The 19609-nt window shown below is 36.3% G+C and overlaps 1 protein-coding gene across 5 annotated transcripts in view; it reads right to left on the bottom strand.

Annotated features, from left to right (window-relative positions):
• Positions 1–19609, bottom strand: part of ANKRD17 (ankyrin repeat domain 17) — a 165413-nt gene that overhangs the window by 36337 nt on the left and 109467 nt on the right. For all 5 annotated transcript variants that reach the window (XM_054728424.1, XM_028133901.2, XM_008157463.3 and 2 more), the window contains 6 exons: positions 18487–18629; positions 17701–17914; positions 17040–17215; positions 15644–15806; positions 12172–12267; positions 10792–10908 (listed from right to left, as the gene is read on the bottom strand). In XM_054728424.1, the coding sequence (XP_054584399.1) occupies positions 10792–10908; positions 12172–12267; positions 15644–15806; positions 17040–17215; positions 17701–17914; positions 18487–18629 (909 nt within the window). The remainder of the gene's footprint in view (positions 1–10791; positions 10909–12171; positions 12268–15643; positions 15807–17039; positions 17216–17700; positions 17915–18486; positions 18630–19609) is intronic.

Raw genomic sequence — 19609 nt, 5'->3', positions numbered from 1 at the left:
ACAGGAAGAGCCTAGATAACAAACTTTTATAGTTTAGCCTTAGGATTAAGACTTTCTTGTTTCTCAATTTTGAAGTTCTAAAGCTAGTATTTTGATAACCTCATAGATCTTACTAACTTTGGAATCACTAAAAAATGGGGCACAAATTCACAGGTCCTAGTGAAATTCTTTTTCTTATTTTATTTTATTTTATTTATTTATTATTATTATTTTTTACAGAGAGGAAGGGAGAGGGATAGAAAGCTAGAAACATCGATGAGAGAGAAACATCGATCAACTGCCTCCTGCACACCCCCTACTGGGGATGTGCCCGCAACCAAGGTACATGCCCCTGACCGGAATCGAACCTGGGGCCCTTGAGTCCACAGGCCGACGCTCTATCCACTGAGCCAAACCGGTTTGGGCCTAGTGAAATTCTTTAGGGGAGACCTGAGACTATGACCGCAAAGGCATGGCGCACTCTAAAACTTAAGAATTAGACAAGATAGATACAGATTTAAGAGGCATCATAAATTTGTAGGATGTAGTTGAATTTAATGAATTAAATGAGGTTACTAAAAGGAAGAAATTATAGCTATACAAGTGTATAATTATGTGTGCCTGAGGAGGAAGGGGGAGAGAATATTCAATATTTAAAAGGGAGAGTAAATGAAACTATAGGAAGGCCTTAACAGGGCACAGGAAGACAATGAGAAGAAAGCAGCTTCAATGAGAAAAGTTTCATGAAGGAAGGCAAATCACAAAGTATCAATAAGAACTGAAAAGAGGTAAAAGGATTGGGCAATAAAGATGGCATTGGTGATCTCTGCCACAGTTCATTGGAAAAATGGGGGAGCAGGCAAATGATCCTGGACTGAGGATTAAAAATATATAGTAGAGACAGGCTAATAAGGCAGGAAAAGTAGAATAGGGAAAATGAGATAGAGCTAAACTGCAGTTTTCAGCCATCTATTAAATCCTATTTTCCCTTAAGAGTAAATGGTTTGCACTTCTCCCCAACCAGGGTAAATCACCGTCCTCAGGGAGACAGTAAGTGCCACTTGCCAACTACACCCAAGGACAGATGAAGATAATAAACCTCATTTTGGTTTATCAGCATAAAGATGATGAATATTTTATTGAGATCCACCCCAGGACTTCCCCTAAATGCCCAGCCTTTCTTTAGTGGAAGGGACAGGGAGGGGACAGAGAGAAACATATAGGCAGGATCTTACCTGCAACCCAGGTACCTGCCCTTGACCAGAAATCAAGCCCAGGACCCTTCAGTGTGGGGGCCAACTTTCCAACTACTGAGCCACACCAGTCAGGCTAAATGCCCAGCCTTTAACCCCCCCCACCAAAAAAAAAAAAAAACCCAAGGTCCAGCACAGAGCATGCTCTCCATCCCGGGAGCATGCCCGTGCCCCACATTGCCCCCTGTCCTTCCCTACAGGCATGCATCTCCTAAACTCTAAACAAGGCTTGCAACCAGGGCAGCAAGGGGCAGTGGCAGTTCATCCTGGGCAAATCCCTTGCTCTTGTCCCCAAGACCCCCTTTTCTCTGACTCCTTAGTGAAACAAAGCAGACCAGCCTAGGCTCATTTCCCCAGCCCTTCCTGTTTCACTGCCCCCAGCTTTAATACTAGTCCTCTAAAACTCACCCGGATTGTGTTGTGATTTTTTTTTTTTTGCATGAAGTCAAGAACTCACACTCTACCAGCTGGCCCTAGAGGCAGACCCACTCAGAGCCAGGTCCCCTTTCTGGTAACAGAGTCAGTGAGATTATTCTCTTAAAATATTTGGAGAAGGAAATAAAATATTAAGTTTGAGGTAAAGTTTCATTAGGATAGTTACTGTAAGTTGTAGGCAGAGGGTAGTATAGTACTTGATAAAATAGCAGATACTCAAGGTAAAGATAAAGGTGTATGGGGGAGGTGGTAAAAACTGATACAAGATCCCAAAGAGAACAAACAGATGAAAACCATAAAGACTCAAATAAGTCTGGAGGTACAGGAAAACAGTAAGATATTTAGTCTACATCCTAAATTTGTTCACAAGAAACCTGCCTGGGCCTCATTTCACTTACTGGGGATTAGGAGTGGGGGGGTGGGGGTGGGGAATTGAGGCTTTGAAGAGTCAAGTTGTAGAATAACCTCACTGTGGAAAAGGAAAAAACACCCGTTGGGTTGGTGCCCTTTAAGTGAGGAATCAGGAACAAGGTACCATTTAAGAGTTAAGATTTTTAAAATCAGAACGTAAGGATTTAGGAAGAGGTAATCCAGACTAAAGAAATGCCACCTGCACAAATGTAGATATATGAAAGTGAATGAGATATGCGAGTAGAAAACCACAGTGAATGATAGGCCTGGAAAATTAAGATAGGAGAACCTGAATGTTCGGAATGTCCCATGTAGACAATGAAGTGACGGAAGGTTTTCTGAAAAGGGAGTGAGGCAATCCCACCTGTGTATTAGAAAACTAAGGGAACTGTGAAAGAATTACACTAAGATGAAGAAGGATTAGAATGAAGGCAAAAGGTGACAGAGGCAAAACTAGTTATTTAAAAGCAAGACTGTTAAGAAGCCTACTGCAATAATGAGAAGGGATGACTCAAGAGGATGGAACAGAAGCTAATACAGAGATTGCCAAAGCTCAGTAAAAAGTGATGATGATGACATTGATACAGTTAGTATGTAGGGCAGTGATGGGCAACCTTTTGAGCTTGGTGTGTCAAACTTCGCCAAAAAACTGAGCATAACTCGGGTAGTGTGTCACTTTGAGGAAAAAACATTATTTCGCAAATGTTTCATCCACAGGAGCAGCAAATGTTTCATCCTCGGCATGCGGCCACCTCAGCGGCCGCGTGTCATCAGAAATGGCTACGCGTGTCAGTGCTGACACGCGTGTCATAGGTTCGCCTTCACTGATGTAGGGGGTTACTATGTTTTAGGCACTGGATTAAGTTAATTTACAACACTAAGTCATTAAGTGGATGTAGGGAATGGGAAGCAAGTAAGTAAGAAGATGAAAGTGACATTAAGAGTTCATTTCTGGCCCTGACCAGTGTGGCTCAGTGGATAGAGCGTTGGCCTGCGGACTAAAGGGTCCCAGGTTCGATTCCAGTCAAGGGCACGTACCTTGGTTGCGGGCACATCCCCAGTAGGGGGTATGCAGGAGGCAGCTGATCGATGTTTCTCTCTCATCGATGTTTCTAACTCTCCCTCTCCCTTCCTCTCTATAAAAAAATCAATAAAATACATATATTTTTAAAAAAGAGTTCATTTCTGAATAATGGGAAGTGTTATCAACAGAAAAAGAGATAAAAATGTGAGGAGCAAAATCAAACAAGAATTTATTGATAACTTGTATGTACTCAGCATGGTTCAGGTCTTTTAAAACTCTTCAGTAAACTAGACAAAACTATCCCTGCTCTCATGAACTGAAGAAGCTAACATTTAATTGGGGGTTGGGAAGGTATGTGGACGATAATCATAAAAAACATTACAGTTGCCCCTGGGTATTCTGGGTATTCATGGGGGATTGGTTCGATGACACGCTCCCCCCTACCTCCGGTAACAAAATCTGAGAATGCTTAAGTCCCTTACATAACATGGCTTAGTATTTGCATTTAACCTACACACATTCTCTCGTATACTTTAAATCATCCCTAGATGACTTATAATACTTAATACAATGTAAATGCTATGCAAATAGTTGTTATACTGTAATTTTTAGAAAATAATTATAAGGAAAAAAAAGCACGTACATGTTTGGTACAGACGCAACTATGGTAGGCCTAAGTGTGTACATATACACACTTCTCTTCCCCCTGTTCTAGTATTCCTGTTTTACATTATATGTAACCTCTTTAAAAACTAGGTACAGTGTATGTGAGCAACAACATAATAGTTCCCTCCACAAATATGTTCCATCCATAGTGGCTGTATTTACATATGCAAAATCTGCCCACTGTACCTAGTTTTTAAAGAGGTGTTACATATAATGTAAAACAGGAATACTAGAACAGGGGGAAGAGAAGTGTGTATATGTAAACAGTTAATCCTCACCTGAGGATATTTTTTCTACTGATTTTTTTTTTTTTAGAATGAAAGACACAGAGAGAGAAATGTTGATACGAGAGAGACACATGGACTGGTTGCATAGGTGCCCTGACTGGGCCTGGGGAACCTGCAACCGAGGTAAGTGCCTATGACTGGAACGGAACCCGTGACCCTTCAGTCCGCACACTGACGCTCTAACCACTAAGAAAAACTGGCTACGGCAAGGGGTTCTGATTTTAAACAGGGTGATCAGTGTAAACCTCATGAAAGTGAAGTTTAAGCAAACATCTACAAGGTATGAAGCATTTCAGGCAAAGAAAACAGCCAGTGCATAAGTTGTATTTTCAAGTAGGTCTGCAATGTTCAAGTAGGCCAGTGTAGCTCAGAATAGTAACTGACTGTCAAGAGTATTAGCGGGCTTGTTCACCTAAGGCCTGGCAGGCGTTTTAAAGAACTGATCTTCTTATTCTGAGGGTTTTGGCAGAAGAGTGATGATTTGATTTAAATGATGTCAGAGGATTACTCTAAGCACTAAACAGAGAATAAGGAGCAATAATGGAATCAGAAAGACCAGTTAAATAACTACTGAAGTAGTACATGTAAGAACTGATGTTAATGACTTCAACCAGGGTGAGGAGTGATGAAAAGTGTTTAAGATTCTAGATATAGTTCTAAGGCAAAGGTAACAAGATTTTCCAACACATTAGAGAATAGACAGAAATCAAAAATGACTTCAAGGTTTTAGCCTGAGACAAGACAGAGTTGTGGGTTAAGGATACAAGTATGAGAGGTCTAATTAAGTATCCAAATGGGCATGTTGAATAGCAAGTTTAATATACGAAAATAGTGTTTAGGGAAGGTGTCTGGGCTAATGAAGCAAATTAGGGATCAGCTGGTATGTATTTAAAGCTAAGAAGATGAAATGACCAGACGATAAAGTAGATCACTAATGAGCTAAGGGGCTCACCAACGAAGAGGGGAGACGAGGAGGAATAAGCAAAGCAGACGGGTATTATAATGAAAGTGAAATGAAGCAAGTGATAAGGATAGAGAAGTAATCACTGGATTTAGCTACATGAAAATCACCGGAGACCATAAAAGCACAGTTTATTTTGGTGGAATTGTGGGAGAACATGGCAGGAGTAGATTCAAGAGAAAGAATTGAAGATAGGCAAAATAGACAAGGGGAGTAAAGAAATGGGTTTGTAGCTAAAAACTGGCGAGAATGAGGACTGGAAGAATCAGTGTGTGTGTTTTTAATGGGATAAATAAGCTTGTGTGATGATAATAATCCAGGAGTGGGGGGTAAATGACATAGAAAAGATAATTGCTACAACAGTGTTTTGCAAGAGAGACCAGATGGGATCTAGTTCACAAATGCAGGGACTGGTCACAAAGTTTATTTAGTAACTGGTAGAAAGTATATGGGTACAGGGATTTGTGGTTGGGTAGATGGAGTGGGATAAGTCTTGGCAGTTTTCTGATACTTCAGTTTTCTCACTGATGTAGGATGCTAGGTTATTAACTGAGAATGAAGAAGAGGATGTACTTGAAGCCAGAGGCTAAAGAAGAAATTAATAAATAGTGGTATAGATGGCTGGGAGAATGAATCAAACTAGGGGAATACAGAATGACTCCTGGGCAGCATTGATGGGTTCGCTGTCACACATTTAGAGTAAAATTAGTCATCAAGGTTGAATGTTGTTTTTCTACACACATTTAGTTACTAAGGTACAGATGAGAAAAAGGAAAAAGAAAAGAATAAGGAACTGTGAAGGGTAGTAGGATAAGTGGGTCCTGTATTTTATTGGTAAGCAGAGTATTGCCAGAATTACAGGAGGTAGAATTCTAGAGGGAGTCAAGCTGAAAAGATAGGAAGCTCAATCAGAGAAAGAAATGTATAAAATTGAGATTGTGGGATGGGCATATTAATAGCTTTAGGTAATAGCAACAAAACAACTGAAAATATCTATTTTGAATATTTTAAAAACGTACCCCACATTTCTCCCTAAAAGGCTATGAATGTTTATAAAGAAAAAGGTAGGAAGAGCAACAGTAAGTAGTAAAGTGGAAGCGTGAAACAAATATCAAAAATGCAAACCAACAATAGACTAAGGGTTCTAACAGCCAAGAACAAAACCTAGTTGTTAATGTCCTAAAAGAACAAGCAATGAACTGTTCCAAAGTGGAGACTCTGCCACATAGTAGATGCTCAGTAAATAAATGTTTGCTGAATAATGATAAGGGAATGAATCTGGTAAATATAATGGGGAGCATGCTCAGCAGCAGTTCTATTAACCTATAAACCAAAATTTTCAAATTAGGCTGGTCAGAAAAGCATTTTTATATAAGCAGTAAGTTACCCATGTAGAAATTCAGCTTAGACCAAATAAGAACAACTCCAGTGATGTTTCTAAATCAGAAATGATGGAGCCTAAATGTACTATCTCTCAAAAGGCAGAAAGTATTATTTTCCTAGATTTAAATCATAACTAAAAAATAATGAACCAAACCCTATCAGATCCCAATCTGGTAATTCTTCAAATAGAAATACTGAAATTATAGAACCTTCTCCATAATTTAGAATTCTATGTACCACCTCCATTCAAAACTGTTTATAAAGTGCATATGGAATAATCAACTTAACGTTTAATTTATACGTTTAATAACGTTTAATTAACGTTTAATAATCAACTTAACGTTTAATTCTATGTACCACCTCCATTCAAAACTGTTTATAAAGTACATATGGAATAATCAACTTAACGTTAAATATTATTTATCACCTTTGAGGTTTAATATGATGGAAACATGTACAGTTTGAAAATTCCTTTTGACTTGCTTTAAATCTGAGGTTCTTGAAAGCATGAACATCAAGGTAAAGGTTGGCAAGAATTCAAGCCCCAGCTGATTTGGCTCAATGGAAAAGCATCAGCCTGGGAACCAAAAGGTCCCAGGTTCAGGACAAGGGCACATACCTGGTTGCAGGCTCCTCCCTAGCCCAGGCCCTGGTCAGGGCTCATGCAGGAGGCAACCAATCAATGTGTTTCTCTCACATAGATATTTCTCTCTGTCTTTCTCTCTCTCTTCCATTCTCCCTCTTAAAAAAAAAAAAAAAAAAAATCAATGGAAAAATATCCTCAGGTGAGGATTTAAAAAATGAATTCAAGACAGACACTGATGTATTGCTAATGGTATAGTAAGAAAATACTCTGAAAGTATAAAATTTAAAATACATCGGCCCAAGTGAAGAAACTTACTCTGTAAAAATAAAAGCACCAAAATAAAAGAAATTATGCATAAGGATGTTTATTGCAACATTATTTGTAGTGATAAAAAGCTGGAAACAAACTTACTCTGGGGTATATTCTGCAGTTATTTAAATCACTATCATTTGACAATATCCATCAGTTACTGAGAGGAGGAAAAGCAAGTATTATAATAATATGCTTGCACAATTCCTTTTTAAGATTTTTTTTATTGAGTTTTAGAGAGAGAGAAGAATGGAGAGAGAGTGTGTGTGTGTTTTGATGTGAAAGCAGAACACTTATCGGCTGCCTCCTGCACACCCTCACTAAGGATCAGCTGCAACCTTGACATATGCCCTGACCAGGAATTGAACCGGCAACCGTTGGATGCATGGGACGATGCCCAACCAACTGTACCACACTGGCCAGGGCTTGCATAATTTTTTTTTTTAATTGATTTCAGAGAGGAAGGGAGAGGGGGAGAGATAGAAACATCAATGATGAGAGAGAATCATTGACTGACTGCCTCCTGCACGCCCCCTATTGGGGAACAAGCCCATAAACCCGGAGGGCATGTGCCCTTGAACGTAATCGAACCCAGAACCCTTTAGTCCAAAGGCTGATGTTTTATTCACTGAGCCAAACCAGCGAGGGCTTGCATGATTTTTTTAAAAAGTATACAATCTCCATATATGTAAAGATTTAATTGTTCACCAAATATTTATTGAGTACCTACAACATGCCAGGCATCCTTTTGCGGTACATACATCCTAGTAGTAGAGAGAGATAAACAAAACAACTAAATAAAATACAGTATTTAGAATGTTCGAAAGTAAAAATAAGTTAGAAGAGTAGGAAGAGTATTTGTGGAAGGCAGAATAAAATATGAGGCATCTGCATGAGACATTCAAGGCAGAAGGCACAGCAAGGGCAAAAAAAGAATGGACAATGGATGGAGCAAAGTGATCAAAAGAAAGGAATAAAAAAAGAAGACCATAGAGGTGTAAGGAGTAGTGTGGGTGGATATACCATGTAGGCTCTTAGAAGACTTTATAGGTAATTATAGAGTTGAGAACTTTAGTTACCATACAAGGTTTATAACTTAAGTTATTAACTTATGATGACTATGTTTTTCGTTAGTTATCTTTGCATATTTCAGTTTACACTGAACACAATATTGTAATACAGAAAAAGGAAAAACAATGAAGTTGACTGAGAACAGACCTTAATAGATATCTCCTAAAAGCTGCTTCCTACTTTGTAATCCATATGTATGCAATAAATTCTAAATGTATTTAATGTAATGTATGAACATCAAAGGTATGAAAAAAATAAAGATTTTATTTAAAAATAGATGTCTATGTTCAGCTATAATGTTTTTTAGATTCACAAAAATGAAAGGAACTGTCAAATCTCAGAGGAAAGGTAGGGGTGGGTGGGTGGGTAGAGATCTACCAAAGAACTTGTATGCATATATGCATAGCCCAGACAATAGGGTGGTGGAGGCCTGGGGTGGGGGTGGGCTATAAGGGGCCAATGGGAGAAAAAGGGGACATATGTAATACTTTCAACAATAAAGATTTTTAATAAATAAATAAAATGTGAAAATAGGTCAATAATTACAGTATTTTTCATAATAATTACTCTAAATGTTCTCCTTTAAAAAAAAAAAAAAAAAAAAACTTCAAAATGGCCAAAAAGCTAACTTTTGATTAGAATCTAAATCAGAAATTTTTTAAAATGAAGAATACCCAATATTAAATACATTTTTCCAGAAAATAACTGGATATTTTCACACTTAAATTAGAATAAAGTGTCTAGAATACTTCATATTTTCTTTATTTTTATTAATTTCAGAGAGAAAGGGAGAGGGGACAGAGAGAGAGATAGAAACATCAATGATGGCTCTAGTCGGTTTGGCTCAGTGAATAGAGCATGGGCCTGTGGGCCAAAGGGTCTCAGGTTCAATTCTGGTCAAGGGCACATACCTTGGTTGCAGGCTCTTCTCCTGCCTGGGCCCTAGTCAGAGCTCCTGCAGGAGACAACCAATCAATGTGTTTCTCTCATATTGGTTGAAGATTAAAAAAAAAAAAATTTAATTTACATTTAATATGTAAAGATTTAATTGTTTACCAAAAATTTATTGAGTACCTACAACATGCCTGGCATCCTTTTGTGATTAAAAAAATCTCTGTTTTCCCTCTCTCTTGTACTCTCCCTAAAAATCAATGGAAAAATATCCTGGGGTGAGGATTAACAAAACAAAACAAAAAAATGATGAGAGAGACATCTCAATTTCTTGCCTCTTGCATGCGCCCCAACTAGGGCCAGGGATGGAGCCTGCAAACAAGGTACGTGCCCTTGACCAGAATCAAACCCAGGACCTTTCACTCTGCGGACCAATGCTCTACCCACTGAGTCAAACCAGCCAGGGCCATATTTTCTTTATGCAAAATGAAATAATGAAATATATAGCTTAACAAAGTCTGCAAATATAATAGTAAAAATGCACCTGACTCAAATCCAAAAGGTTGCAATTATCACTATTTATAAATTTAAACAGTATATGTTAAATTTTATAGAATTTTTAATTTTATAGACGATAAAATATGACAGTGTATATATTCCATAATATTCATGGCCAACCAATTCTTTTCCTGAATGATTACTATTTCTATTACATTCTTTTTTTTAAAATATATTTTTATTGATTTCAGAGAGAAGGGAGAAAGAGAGATAGAAACATCAATGATGAGAGAGAATCATTGATCGGCTGCCTCCTGCATTGCATGCCACCCATTGGGGATCGAGCCCGCAACTCGGGCATATGCCCTTGACTGGAATCGAACCCAGGACCCTTCAGTCCGCAGGCTGACGCTCTGTCCACTGAGCTAAACCAGCCAGGGCTCTATTACATTCTGGAGGACAGAGTTATTGATAGGAAGGGGGAGTAAAGAAGGAGCTATGAGACTGCCCAAACTATATGTTGTTTGGAGTATTATATTCCCCTTGGGAAGACGGAAATGATGTAGTCTGCCTGAAAGAGAAAAGTACATGAGAATTCACCCATTTAAAAAATATACTTATTAAACATTCCACCAAGTTGTATTTTACTAGTTGATTATGCCTCAGTACTGCATTTGGAACTTCTAGTAAATATATGGGCAACAAATTACAAGGTCTAAGATCATTTAAGTATAGATTTGGATGGGAATTAAGAGCTCATTAGTTGAGATAAGACTAAAGCTCAGCATTAGCAGCTAGGTTTTCTGACTTCCAGGTCAATGCAATTCCTATAATTTGATTACAAAGAAAATTCTTTTAATGATATTTAAAATACTCATAATTCTCTCTGAGCCAAACTTGGAGGGAAAACCATGTACATAATTTAAAGCAAAAGCAACAAAATGAAACAAGAAAAAAAGAAGTGATTACAAACTAAAGGGAATAAAGCAGAAAGGGGGAGAAAAGTAGGTATTTTCACATGTAAAGGTTATCATTACCTTTTCCAAGTCTAACTCTTCTAATAAAATACTGGCATTTTTGTTTGCTTCAGCAGCCTGTCTATCTTTGGCTTGTACTATTGATTCCATACAAAGATGACACTTCTTCAGCATCTCCTAAAATAAAAAATTAAGATGTTTCCAGCCTCAAAAAATAATTCATGTTTAGAGAGATTCCTGAAAACATTAAAATATTAATTAAGGTACTTCACTGAATGAACATAAGCTATTAAGATCAATGGTAAGGCAAAAAATAATGCAAATAAAAATACACAAGAGCCTCTAATGTTTTTCAAAATAATATAAATTTGACTGGTACTTTGGAAAGTAAAATTATTTACTCCTATAAATTGAATATAAATCATACAGCAAATGGAAGTGTAATAATTTATGTCAGCTGGTTAATAGGCTTAAGGAAAAGGTCACTGTTAATCAAGAAAACGGATTTTAAATTTTGTGAAGTTCTTAACTGATAATTGTCACATATTTAAGCTTTGTTGCTAAAACTTCATGTTCAAGAATCACTGATGAAAAGTCAAAGGCATATGTACTATAAATTTTTCTCAGTGATTTCATTCTCAGAACACTTTTTAACAGAAAAAAACTATTTCCCTATAAAGACAAAAAGTCTTAATTTTAATCTTCCCCTCTCCTCCAAAAAACCTAGTGGTACCCAGGAGTGTTAATTATCAGAGAAATCTAGAGGCAGGCAAGACAGTGAAAGTTAAATAAAACTTTCTATGAGAAAAATCTGCTCACTCTTATGTAATAACTGCTGAGAAAATTATATGTATTGACCTCTTTGGATTTCCAGAGTATGTCTTATAAACTCAAAATAAAAATGGCACCAGGGGAAAACCTCAATTAAATCTCTAATAGGAAAGTAAGATATTTTATCTTTCCTACCTTTTCAGCAAAAATCCTAACCAGTTCATTCTTAAGATGATAGTTACTCTCACTTTTATATCATGTTGAAGACATTAAAGTTTTCTTCCCACAATTAAAGGTACTGTGTTCATTTGTGTTTAGGTATTAAAAAAATCCACTGAGCTTGTTCTTTTCAGAATATATTATCAGTCTGAATACACATATATAGATTATAACACTAATAAATAATAACATTTGCTTTAATTGCTTAGTGTTCACATAAAATTAAATTAGTTTAGTACTTTTCAAAAAGATAAAGTAAATTGATCACAAAGCATGTTTTATTACTTCATTAGGTTAAATAAATAATCCTAAGAGTCTCTTAAACAGCATACTTCATTCCTAAATAATAGATAAATGAAAATTGTTATATAGCACATATTACTGCTCAAAGTAAGACTTTTTTCTTAGTCTCTAGCTCATATAGTGGGATGAATGTGATCAATACATTACCTTATCAGTGATGGTTGCTATGTATCTCATGCATTCAGAATCTGATGGAAACTGATTGACTTCTTTGACTAAGTAACGCACCACCTTCACATGACCCTAGAAAATAGATATTAATGTCAGATTTAAAACCCACACTAAAAGAATTCAGTAAATCTACAGTCTGTCTTTTTTGTTGTTATTGTTAATCCTCACCCGATGATATTTTTTCTATTGATTTTTAGAGAGTGGGAGAGAGACAGAAACGACAATGTGAGAGAGACACATCGATTTAGTTGCCTCCTACATGCGCCCCAGATGGAGCCTGCAACCAAGGTACGTGCCATTGATGGGAATCAAACCTGAGACCTTTCAAATCCTCCAGCTGACACTCTAACCACTGAGACAAACTGAGTAGGGCTGCAGTCTGTCTTATGTAAGATTCCTTTGGCATTCATGCTACAAAATGAAGACTTAATTGGGTATTTTTTTTCACTGTAAATGAAAAACAGGCTTTGGTTCCCATAAGTTAAATTTACACTGTTCATTTTCATCCCACTCTCCAAAAAGAGTAGAGAATAACCTGACTTAAGATCTAAATTATTCTAAATAATTTAAATAAAAAACCAAACCCAAAAATCAGTATGAAGAAATGAAGATATGTCTGAAAGGGAAAAAAACCCCCACAAACTCATCATTTTTTTTCCTCTAGCTAATTCAATAAAAATGAACATTTTGTTCAATTCTAAGTATTAAAAGAGTAGAAATATATATTTTGTTTTTTCAGATAAAAACTGAAAGCAGAGCACTATATTAGGTAGTGTGGAAAAAATAAAATACACTTTCCTAAAACATGAGCTATGATTATATTATTCACTATAATACTGTCCACTAACTAAGTGCAAAATCTTCAGACCAACATTCAAAAGGCTTTCCACTTTCTTCAATTACACTACTGCTTTCTGACACAGCACCTGTAAGTTAGCCAGTCTGGATAAACAGCTGTTTATATTTAATATACTTCCTAATTGCATTTATTTCTTTTCATCTGCAACTTTTAAAACTATCCTTATCTTTTAGTGCATAGCTCAAATGCCATTTGTATCACTGTTTGATATCTTGCCAAGACATCTACATTACTTAAATTATTTATACGGGGCAACTCATAGTTACCCGACTTTATGGTAACTATGTGTAGATTTTACTTCCCTGATTAAATCACTCCTTTAAAAAGTAGCTGCTGCACCCTATATAAGGTAATATCCCAACCATTACAGTTGCACATGGTAGGTACTACAAAAATAATGGAATTAATAAAAGATAAGCACTATTCTTAAGTAGCTAAGTCTAATTTAGAAGGATAAATTATATGCATTTCAGACAGTAGAGTAGTAAAAAGATATATATTTGTCAAATTGAATGATGACGATAATAACGGATTGCAGAACTTCTACAACTTTTAGATGATTACATACCTCAATGTGAGCTCAAATAGGATAGGAAGAGGTTTTGTAGAAGAGGAGATTTAAACTATATCCAAAGAATGAGTACATTTGGAAAAATTAGGAGGGGCATGGGCATTCCTGAGATGAGAACAAACGTGATGTGAGAGAGGGCTAAAGGAAAGACCAAGCAAGAAGACTTTCCACATTAGAGGCTCATAATGGGAGATGAACTCTGAAAGCACTAGAGTGTGGTGGCTTTAAATAACAAACTAAAAGTGGATTTCAGCGTATTACAGAAACTGGAGAGACAGAAGAAGGTTCTTGAGACTGAGGTTAACAAAACAGAGTGGTTAGAAAGATTAATTTGATAATGATATGCTAACTTGCTTAAAGAAGAGGTAGGTAGGCAGTGAGAAAGAGTAAGTTTGAATGCTAAGAAAAAAGAAATAGTCAGTGGCTTCATAGTCTAGAACAGTGGTTGGCAAACCGCGGCTCTCGAGCCACATGCGGCTCTTGGGCCCCTTGAGTGTTCTAATGCCACTTCTTCAAAATAGACTCGCCCAGGCCAAAAACCGACTTCTGCGCATGGGCCACGAAGTTTCAATCGCACTGTACATGCGCACCCGCACGTGGTATTTTGTGGAAGAGCCACACTCAAGGGGCCAAAGAGCCGCATGTGGCTCGAGAGCCGCGGTTTGCCGACCACTGGTCTAGACTACCAGGGAAGAGGTGGTCTAAAGCAGCAGTCGCCAAACTTTCGAACCTCGCGGATCACCAGTTGGCGACCACTGGTCTAAAAAACCAAAGTCAGAGAGAGTAATGAGAACAAAAAAGATGATTTCTTGCAATTTATACAGTAAAAGTTTTCAATACAACAAAATATTTGGAATCTAAAAGAAATTTTACCTACATGTCTCAGAATGACAAAACTCAAAATTATAATCCTGAAATATCAATCTCATTTTCCCAGCAACAAACTGAAACTGCATTTAAGAAATCAACCAAATCATTAAATTACTTATACACAGCTCTATACTATGCACTATAGAAAAAGGAAAAAGTTTCTCTCGCTTTCACAAAATGTATTCCTAATTCTGAATTCATATACTTGACTTTCAGTAGTTTTAATACTAGCAGCTGGGTTTTCATTTAATGCCTTTTTTTCTCTTTATTTTTTCTTTTTTTCCCCCCCACTATCTTTACCCGAGGACATTTTTTCCATTGATATTTTAGACAGAGTAGAAGGGAGTGATGAGAGAGAGAGAGAGGAACATCAATGTTTCGGGGCTGGGAATTGAACCTGCAACCCAGGTACATGCCTTTGACTAGGAATCGAACCCGCCACTCTTCAGTGTGCAAGACGATGTTCTATCCACTGAGCAAAACCAGTCAGGACTTAATTCCTTTTTTCTTAGTAATGAAAGTCAATGATAAATATAAAATCAATTTAAGGTAAATTTTTATATGTTGTACTAATACAAGAAAATATTCATAAACAAGTAATTTGTTACTCTTACTTGGATTTACATTTTATGCAAGATTAAGTTTATACCTAGATTCTGAAAATACTTAGAACAACTTTTTACACTTAAATAATTTTTCTTGTTGTTAATCCTCACCAGAGCACATTCCTCCATTGATTTTTTAGAGAGTGGAAAGGAATGGGAGAGAAATAGAGACACAGAAGAGAGAGAGAAACATTGATGTGAGAGAGACACATCGATTGGCTGCCTCCTGCACATACCCTCACCAGTGCTGGGAATCGAGCCTGCAACTGAGGTACATGCCCTTGACGGGAATTGAACCCAGGACTCTTCAGTCCACTGGCCAACGTTCTATCCCCTGAACCAAACTGATTTAAAATGTAGTTTTTATGTTCTATATGGGTTATATCTACCTTTCAATGTTGCCATCAGAGTGATTATTTGCTTATAATTTTATGACTTTCATCACTGTTGTTAAATCCTAAAAATGAGAGTAGTGATCACTGAACTACGCATTTCTAGCCTAAATGAAAAACACCCATGTGAATGAGGATAAAAGACTTCTACCTTTCTAAATGCTGCCATAAGAGGAGTTATCTTGCGGTTATCTGCTGCATCCACATCTGCACTTGCTTGCACCAATAACTGAACCACATCGAGGTGTCCACCATTTGCTGCTAGCCACAATGGAGTGTTCCCCTTCTTGTTACGCACATCAATGTGAGCTCCCCTAAATGAATGACACAGATATCACTGTTTAAAATGAAATGGAATGACATAGCTAACAATAACAATCAACTATTAACTTGTGAAAATATTTTGTAAAACTAAAAATTGTTTAACATTCAAGGACTAAAATTCATTTTTCTCTCAAAATAACATTACAAAGAATTTCCATTTGTTAAATTTAAAAACAATGGTACAGCAATAATTACTTTTTATTTTAAAGACTAGAAGCCCAGTGCATGGGCAGCTGCCGGCTGGGGCCTCCCTTCCCTGGCTGCTGGTCACCAGCAGGGGCCTTCCTTTGTCCCACACTACCCCCTGGTGGACAGTGCCGTCATAGTAAGCAATCGATCTCCTGGTCGGTCAAACTCCCAAGGGGACACTTTGCATATTAGGCTTTTATATATAGATATATAGATAATGACTTGGTATAATTATGAGTTTCAAACCCCGAGAAAACGTGAAATTTAGTGAAAAATAAAAGTACATCATGTTAATATCATAATCAATATATTAAATAAACAGTATCCTAGAAACACAAATAGTATCTATGAGGCAACTGCATCAGTTTCAGATTATTTGTATTCATGTATTTGTATTTAGCTTCAGAATAACATGTAGGTTTAGAACTCAGTGGGCATAATAATAGATAAAACTCACAGTGAATAATAGTTGTTAGTAGCTAGTACTACTAAATACTACTTCTTAAAACACCATGCAAAGGTTTTTAGGAAATCCAATTAAGCAGGCAAGCATTTTGGAAAACTGGCAGGCAACTTCTAACTGACAGTAGAAACGATCCAGGATATTTTCTGATAACTTGGAACAATACCTTAACTGTCATTTAAAAGCCCAAGTTAATTTAAAGAATAAGAAAATCAACAATGAAGACTAGATTATTGCCAGATTTTAGGACTTGAAGTGGTCCTCTTTGTAAAACTCAAACTTTGGGAGATGTAAATGTGGATGACAACAGCTGGATATTCAGATAGCTTATTATAGTTCTTTAAAAGTGTGTACACAAGAAAGGAAGAGAAATATTTCTAGGTTGCATTGAAATAAATCAACATAGCATAGCTCTGGATGGGTGGAAAATAACAGAGGTAGGTTTAAAAAATAAAACATGTAGTTTATAGAAGTAGTCATATTTTATTTCTTAATAGTACAATCTGCCCAGAGAGAACAGTAATCACTAGTAACACCAGGGTCACATATGAAGGGTATGGTAACATCATACCTGCCAATGAGAAGCTCACAGAATTTATAATGCCCTTTATCTGCTGCTATGGTTAAAGCTGTATCTCTTGAAGAGGGCACTGGAGGGGCATTAACATCAGCACCTTTATCCAAAAGAACTCGGCCCACCTCTGCATATCCACCAGAGGCAGCTTCCATTAGTGGTGTGAGTCCAGTCTAAGTTTAGTGAAAAATAAAAAACAACACACAAGAGAAAGGAAAGAGCTAAAATGTTAAAGAATAAAAATCTGGGAGCAATATAATATGTTACAAAGACTCACAACTAAATTTCAACACTAACACTGCTAGCCTCTCTGAGTTACAATGTGATCTATTAAAAGAAGATAATTCTACCTAATGACAATTTGTTGAAAAAAAAAAAATCTGTAAGATGCAAGCAAGCATTTGGCATATAACTGGCACTTAATAAATGTTCCCCATCTTCTCTTTCATAATGGTACATATTTACAGCTGGTAATTCTAATGTCATTATTACCTCTAAAATTTATTGTTGAGGTATTTTCAAGAGTTAATGTTTGAATGAGTTCTACAGAGTGATAAATGTTACTAGCAAATACTAAGATTATATTTAGCATACTGCTGCTAGACACCTTAAATATCAAACCAATAAATCCATGTACAAATTTTGAACTTTTTCTTACCTTAGCTCTGTGTTCCACATTTGCTTTTCTATCAAGCAAAAGACTAACCACTTCAGTTCTTCCTTGGAAGCAGGCTAAGGTAAGGGCAGTGTTCCGATTGGTTTCTATTTGAGCATTTATGTCAGAGCCCATGTCTAACAGGAGTTTAACTGCAGCTGTGTGCCCATTCATAGCTGCTAACATCAGAGGAGAAATGCCCAATTTGCTACCAGTTCTGGGGGTAGAGGTATGAGGAGAACAAAACAGAAAATACACATTTTAAATGTTCCAGAAAAACTGGATGGCAATATAAAATTCTATTTCAGGATATATTTAAGAATCTTTATTTTGCAGGATTATTTAAAATACTATAATCATTTTTTCTTAGCCCTAGTCTAATACTTCTTTGAGATAATATCAAGACACCATTAGAAATATTTTACCACCCAGATCTAGAATACTTTCTGTATCTCATTCAACATAATGACTTGGGCTAAAAAATAATTATTAAATCATTAGACTATTAAGATGGACTTTCCATTTTAAAGGACATACTTGCTTAATAAAAGCTCCTAAGATGTATTTACTTTTAGTACCATAAGAAATACAGTAATTGATAGTTTTTCAAGTTCTATGTCAACAGTTTTAAATATGTAAATAAAATTAATCTTAAAAATCTCTAGCAATTTAGATTCTAAACTTGTAATGAAGGCATTTCCTTTTTAATATAACAATAAGATAATTGTTCTACAAATACCATTTAACACAACACTTTTAAAGGTCTTATAGAGAGAGAATAAAACTTGCCTAGAATTAATTTCGGCTCCTGCATTTAGTAATATTTTGATAATGTTCACATAGCCGCCAGAAGCAGCCAGGCTTAGAGGTGTGTAATCAGAAACATTCCTGTGCTCTTTATTTGCTCCTCGAGCTAACAATAGCTCCACCACCTGGGGGGGAGGGAGGGAGAGAAGGGGGAAGGAAGGAAGAAATAGATTTTTTTTTACAGTGAGACAATTTGCAAGGTACATATTTAACTTTTTTTTTTTTTTTTAATTTCAGAGAGAGGAAAGGAAAGGGAGAGAGAGATAGAAACATCAATGATGAGAGAAAATAATTGATTGGCTGCCTCCTGTACGCCCCCTCACTGGGGATGGATTCTGAAACCTGGGCATCTTAATTTCTTTTTGTGTTCTGGTCTATGTATAACAAAAGAAGGAAAAACCTTCTTTGATCTTTTGCACAAACTCAGTCTCAAATGACAGCAAGAAGTCTTAGAAGCCAAAAAGAAACTTTTCAAGTAAAACCCACTTTGGAGTCTGTTGAAACGGCATTGTATTCATGAAATCTGGATCTCATGTGTTGTTGTACAATGCTATTTTGGAAATAGTATTTCTGTGTTATTCTACCAAATAGTGGTAAAAAAAAAAGCATGCAAATGTCTTTAAAATCTCACCACCTAGATTCTACAAATAATATTCTACTATACTTACTTTTTCACATTTCTTCATAATTTTTTTGCATTTCATCTCAAAGTAAATTGCAGACATTTGCCATTTTTCTTACATACATCAGCAAGTGTATCATCTAGACTTTTATGTACTTGTTTTCAGGTTTTTTTGGGTGAAATTTCACGTAAAGTTTTTTTAGGTGAAACAATAAATGCTCAAAACTTAAGTGTACATTCAATGAATACTGACATTCATAAACATAATGTAATTTAAATTCCTATTATTTACTCATGCCCTTTCCCAGTCAACCCCACCCACAGATTAATCTATTTTAGATCTTCATATACATGAAATCAGTGTTTGAGAGTCATTTGTGTATACTGTGTAGCAATCCATTAAATGAATATGTGATAAACTATCTAATATCCCAATGATGAACACCTTTGCCTTTCTAGTTTTTGAGAATTTTGAATAAAGCT

The sequence above is a fragment of the Eptesicus fuscus genome, chromosome 2, assembly GCF_027574615.1.
Source record: "Eptesicus fuscus isolate TK198812 chromosome 2, DD_ASM_mEF_20220401, whole genome shotgun sequence".
Taxonomy (NCBI): Eukaryota; Metazoa; Chordata; class Mammalia; order Chiroptera; family Vespertilionidae; genus Eptesicus; species Eptesicus fuscus.
Note: the sequence above shows the minus strand (reverse complement) of the source record. Positions and strands in the feature narration are given on the sequence as shown.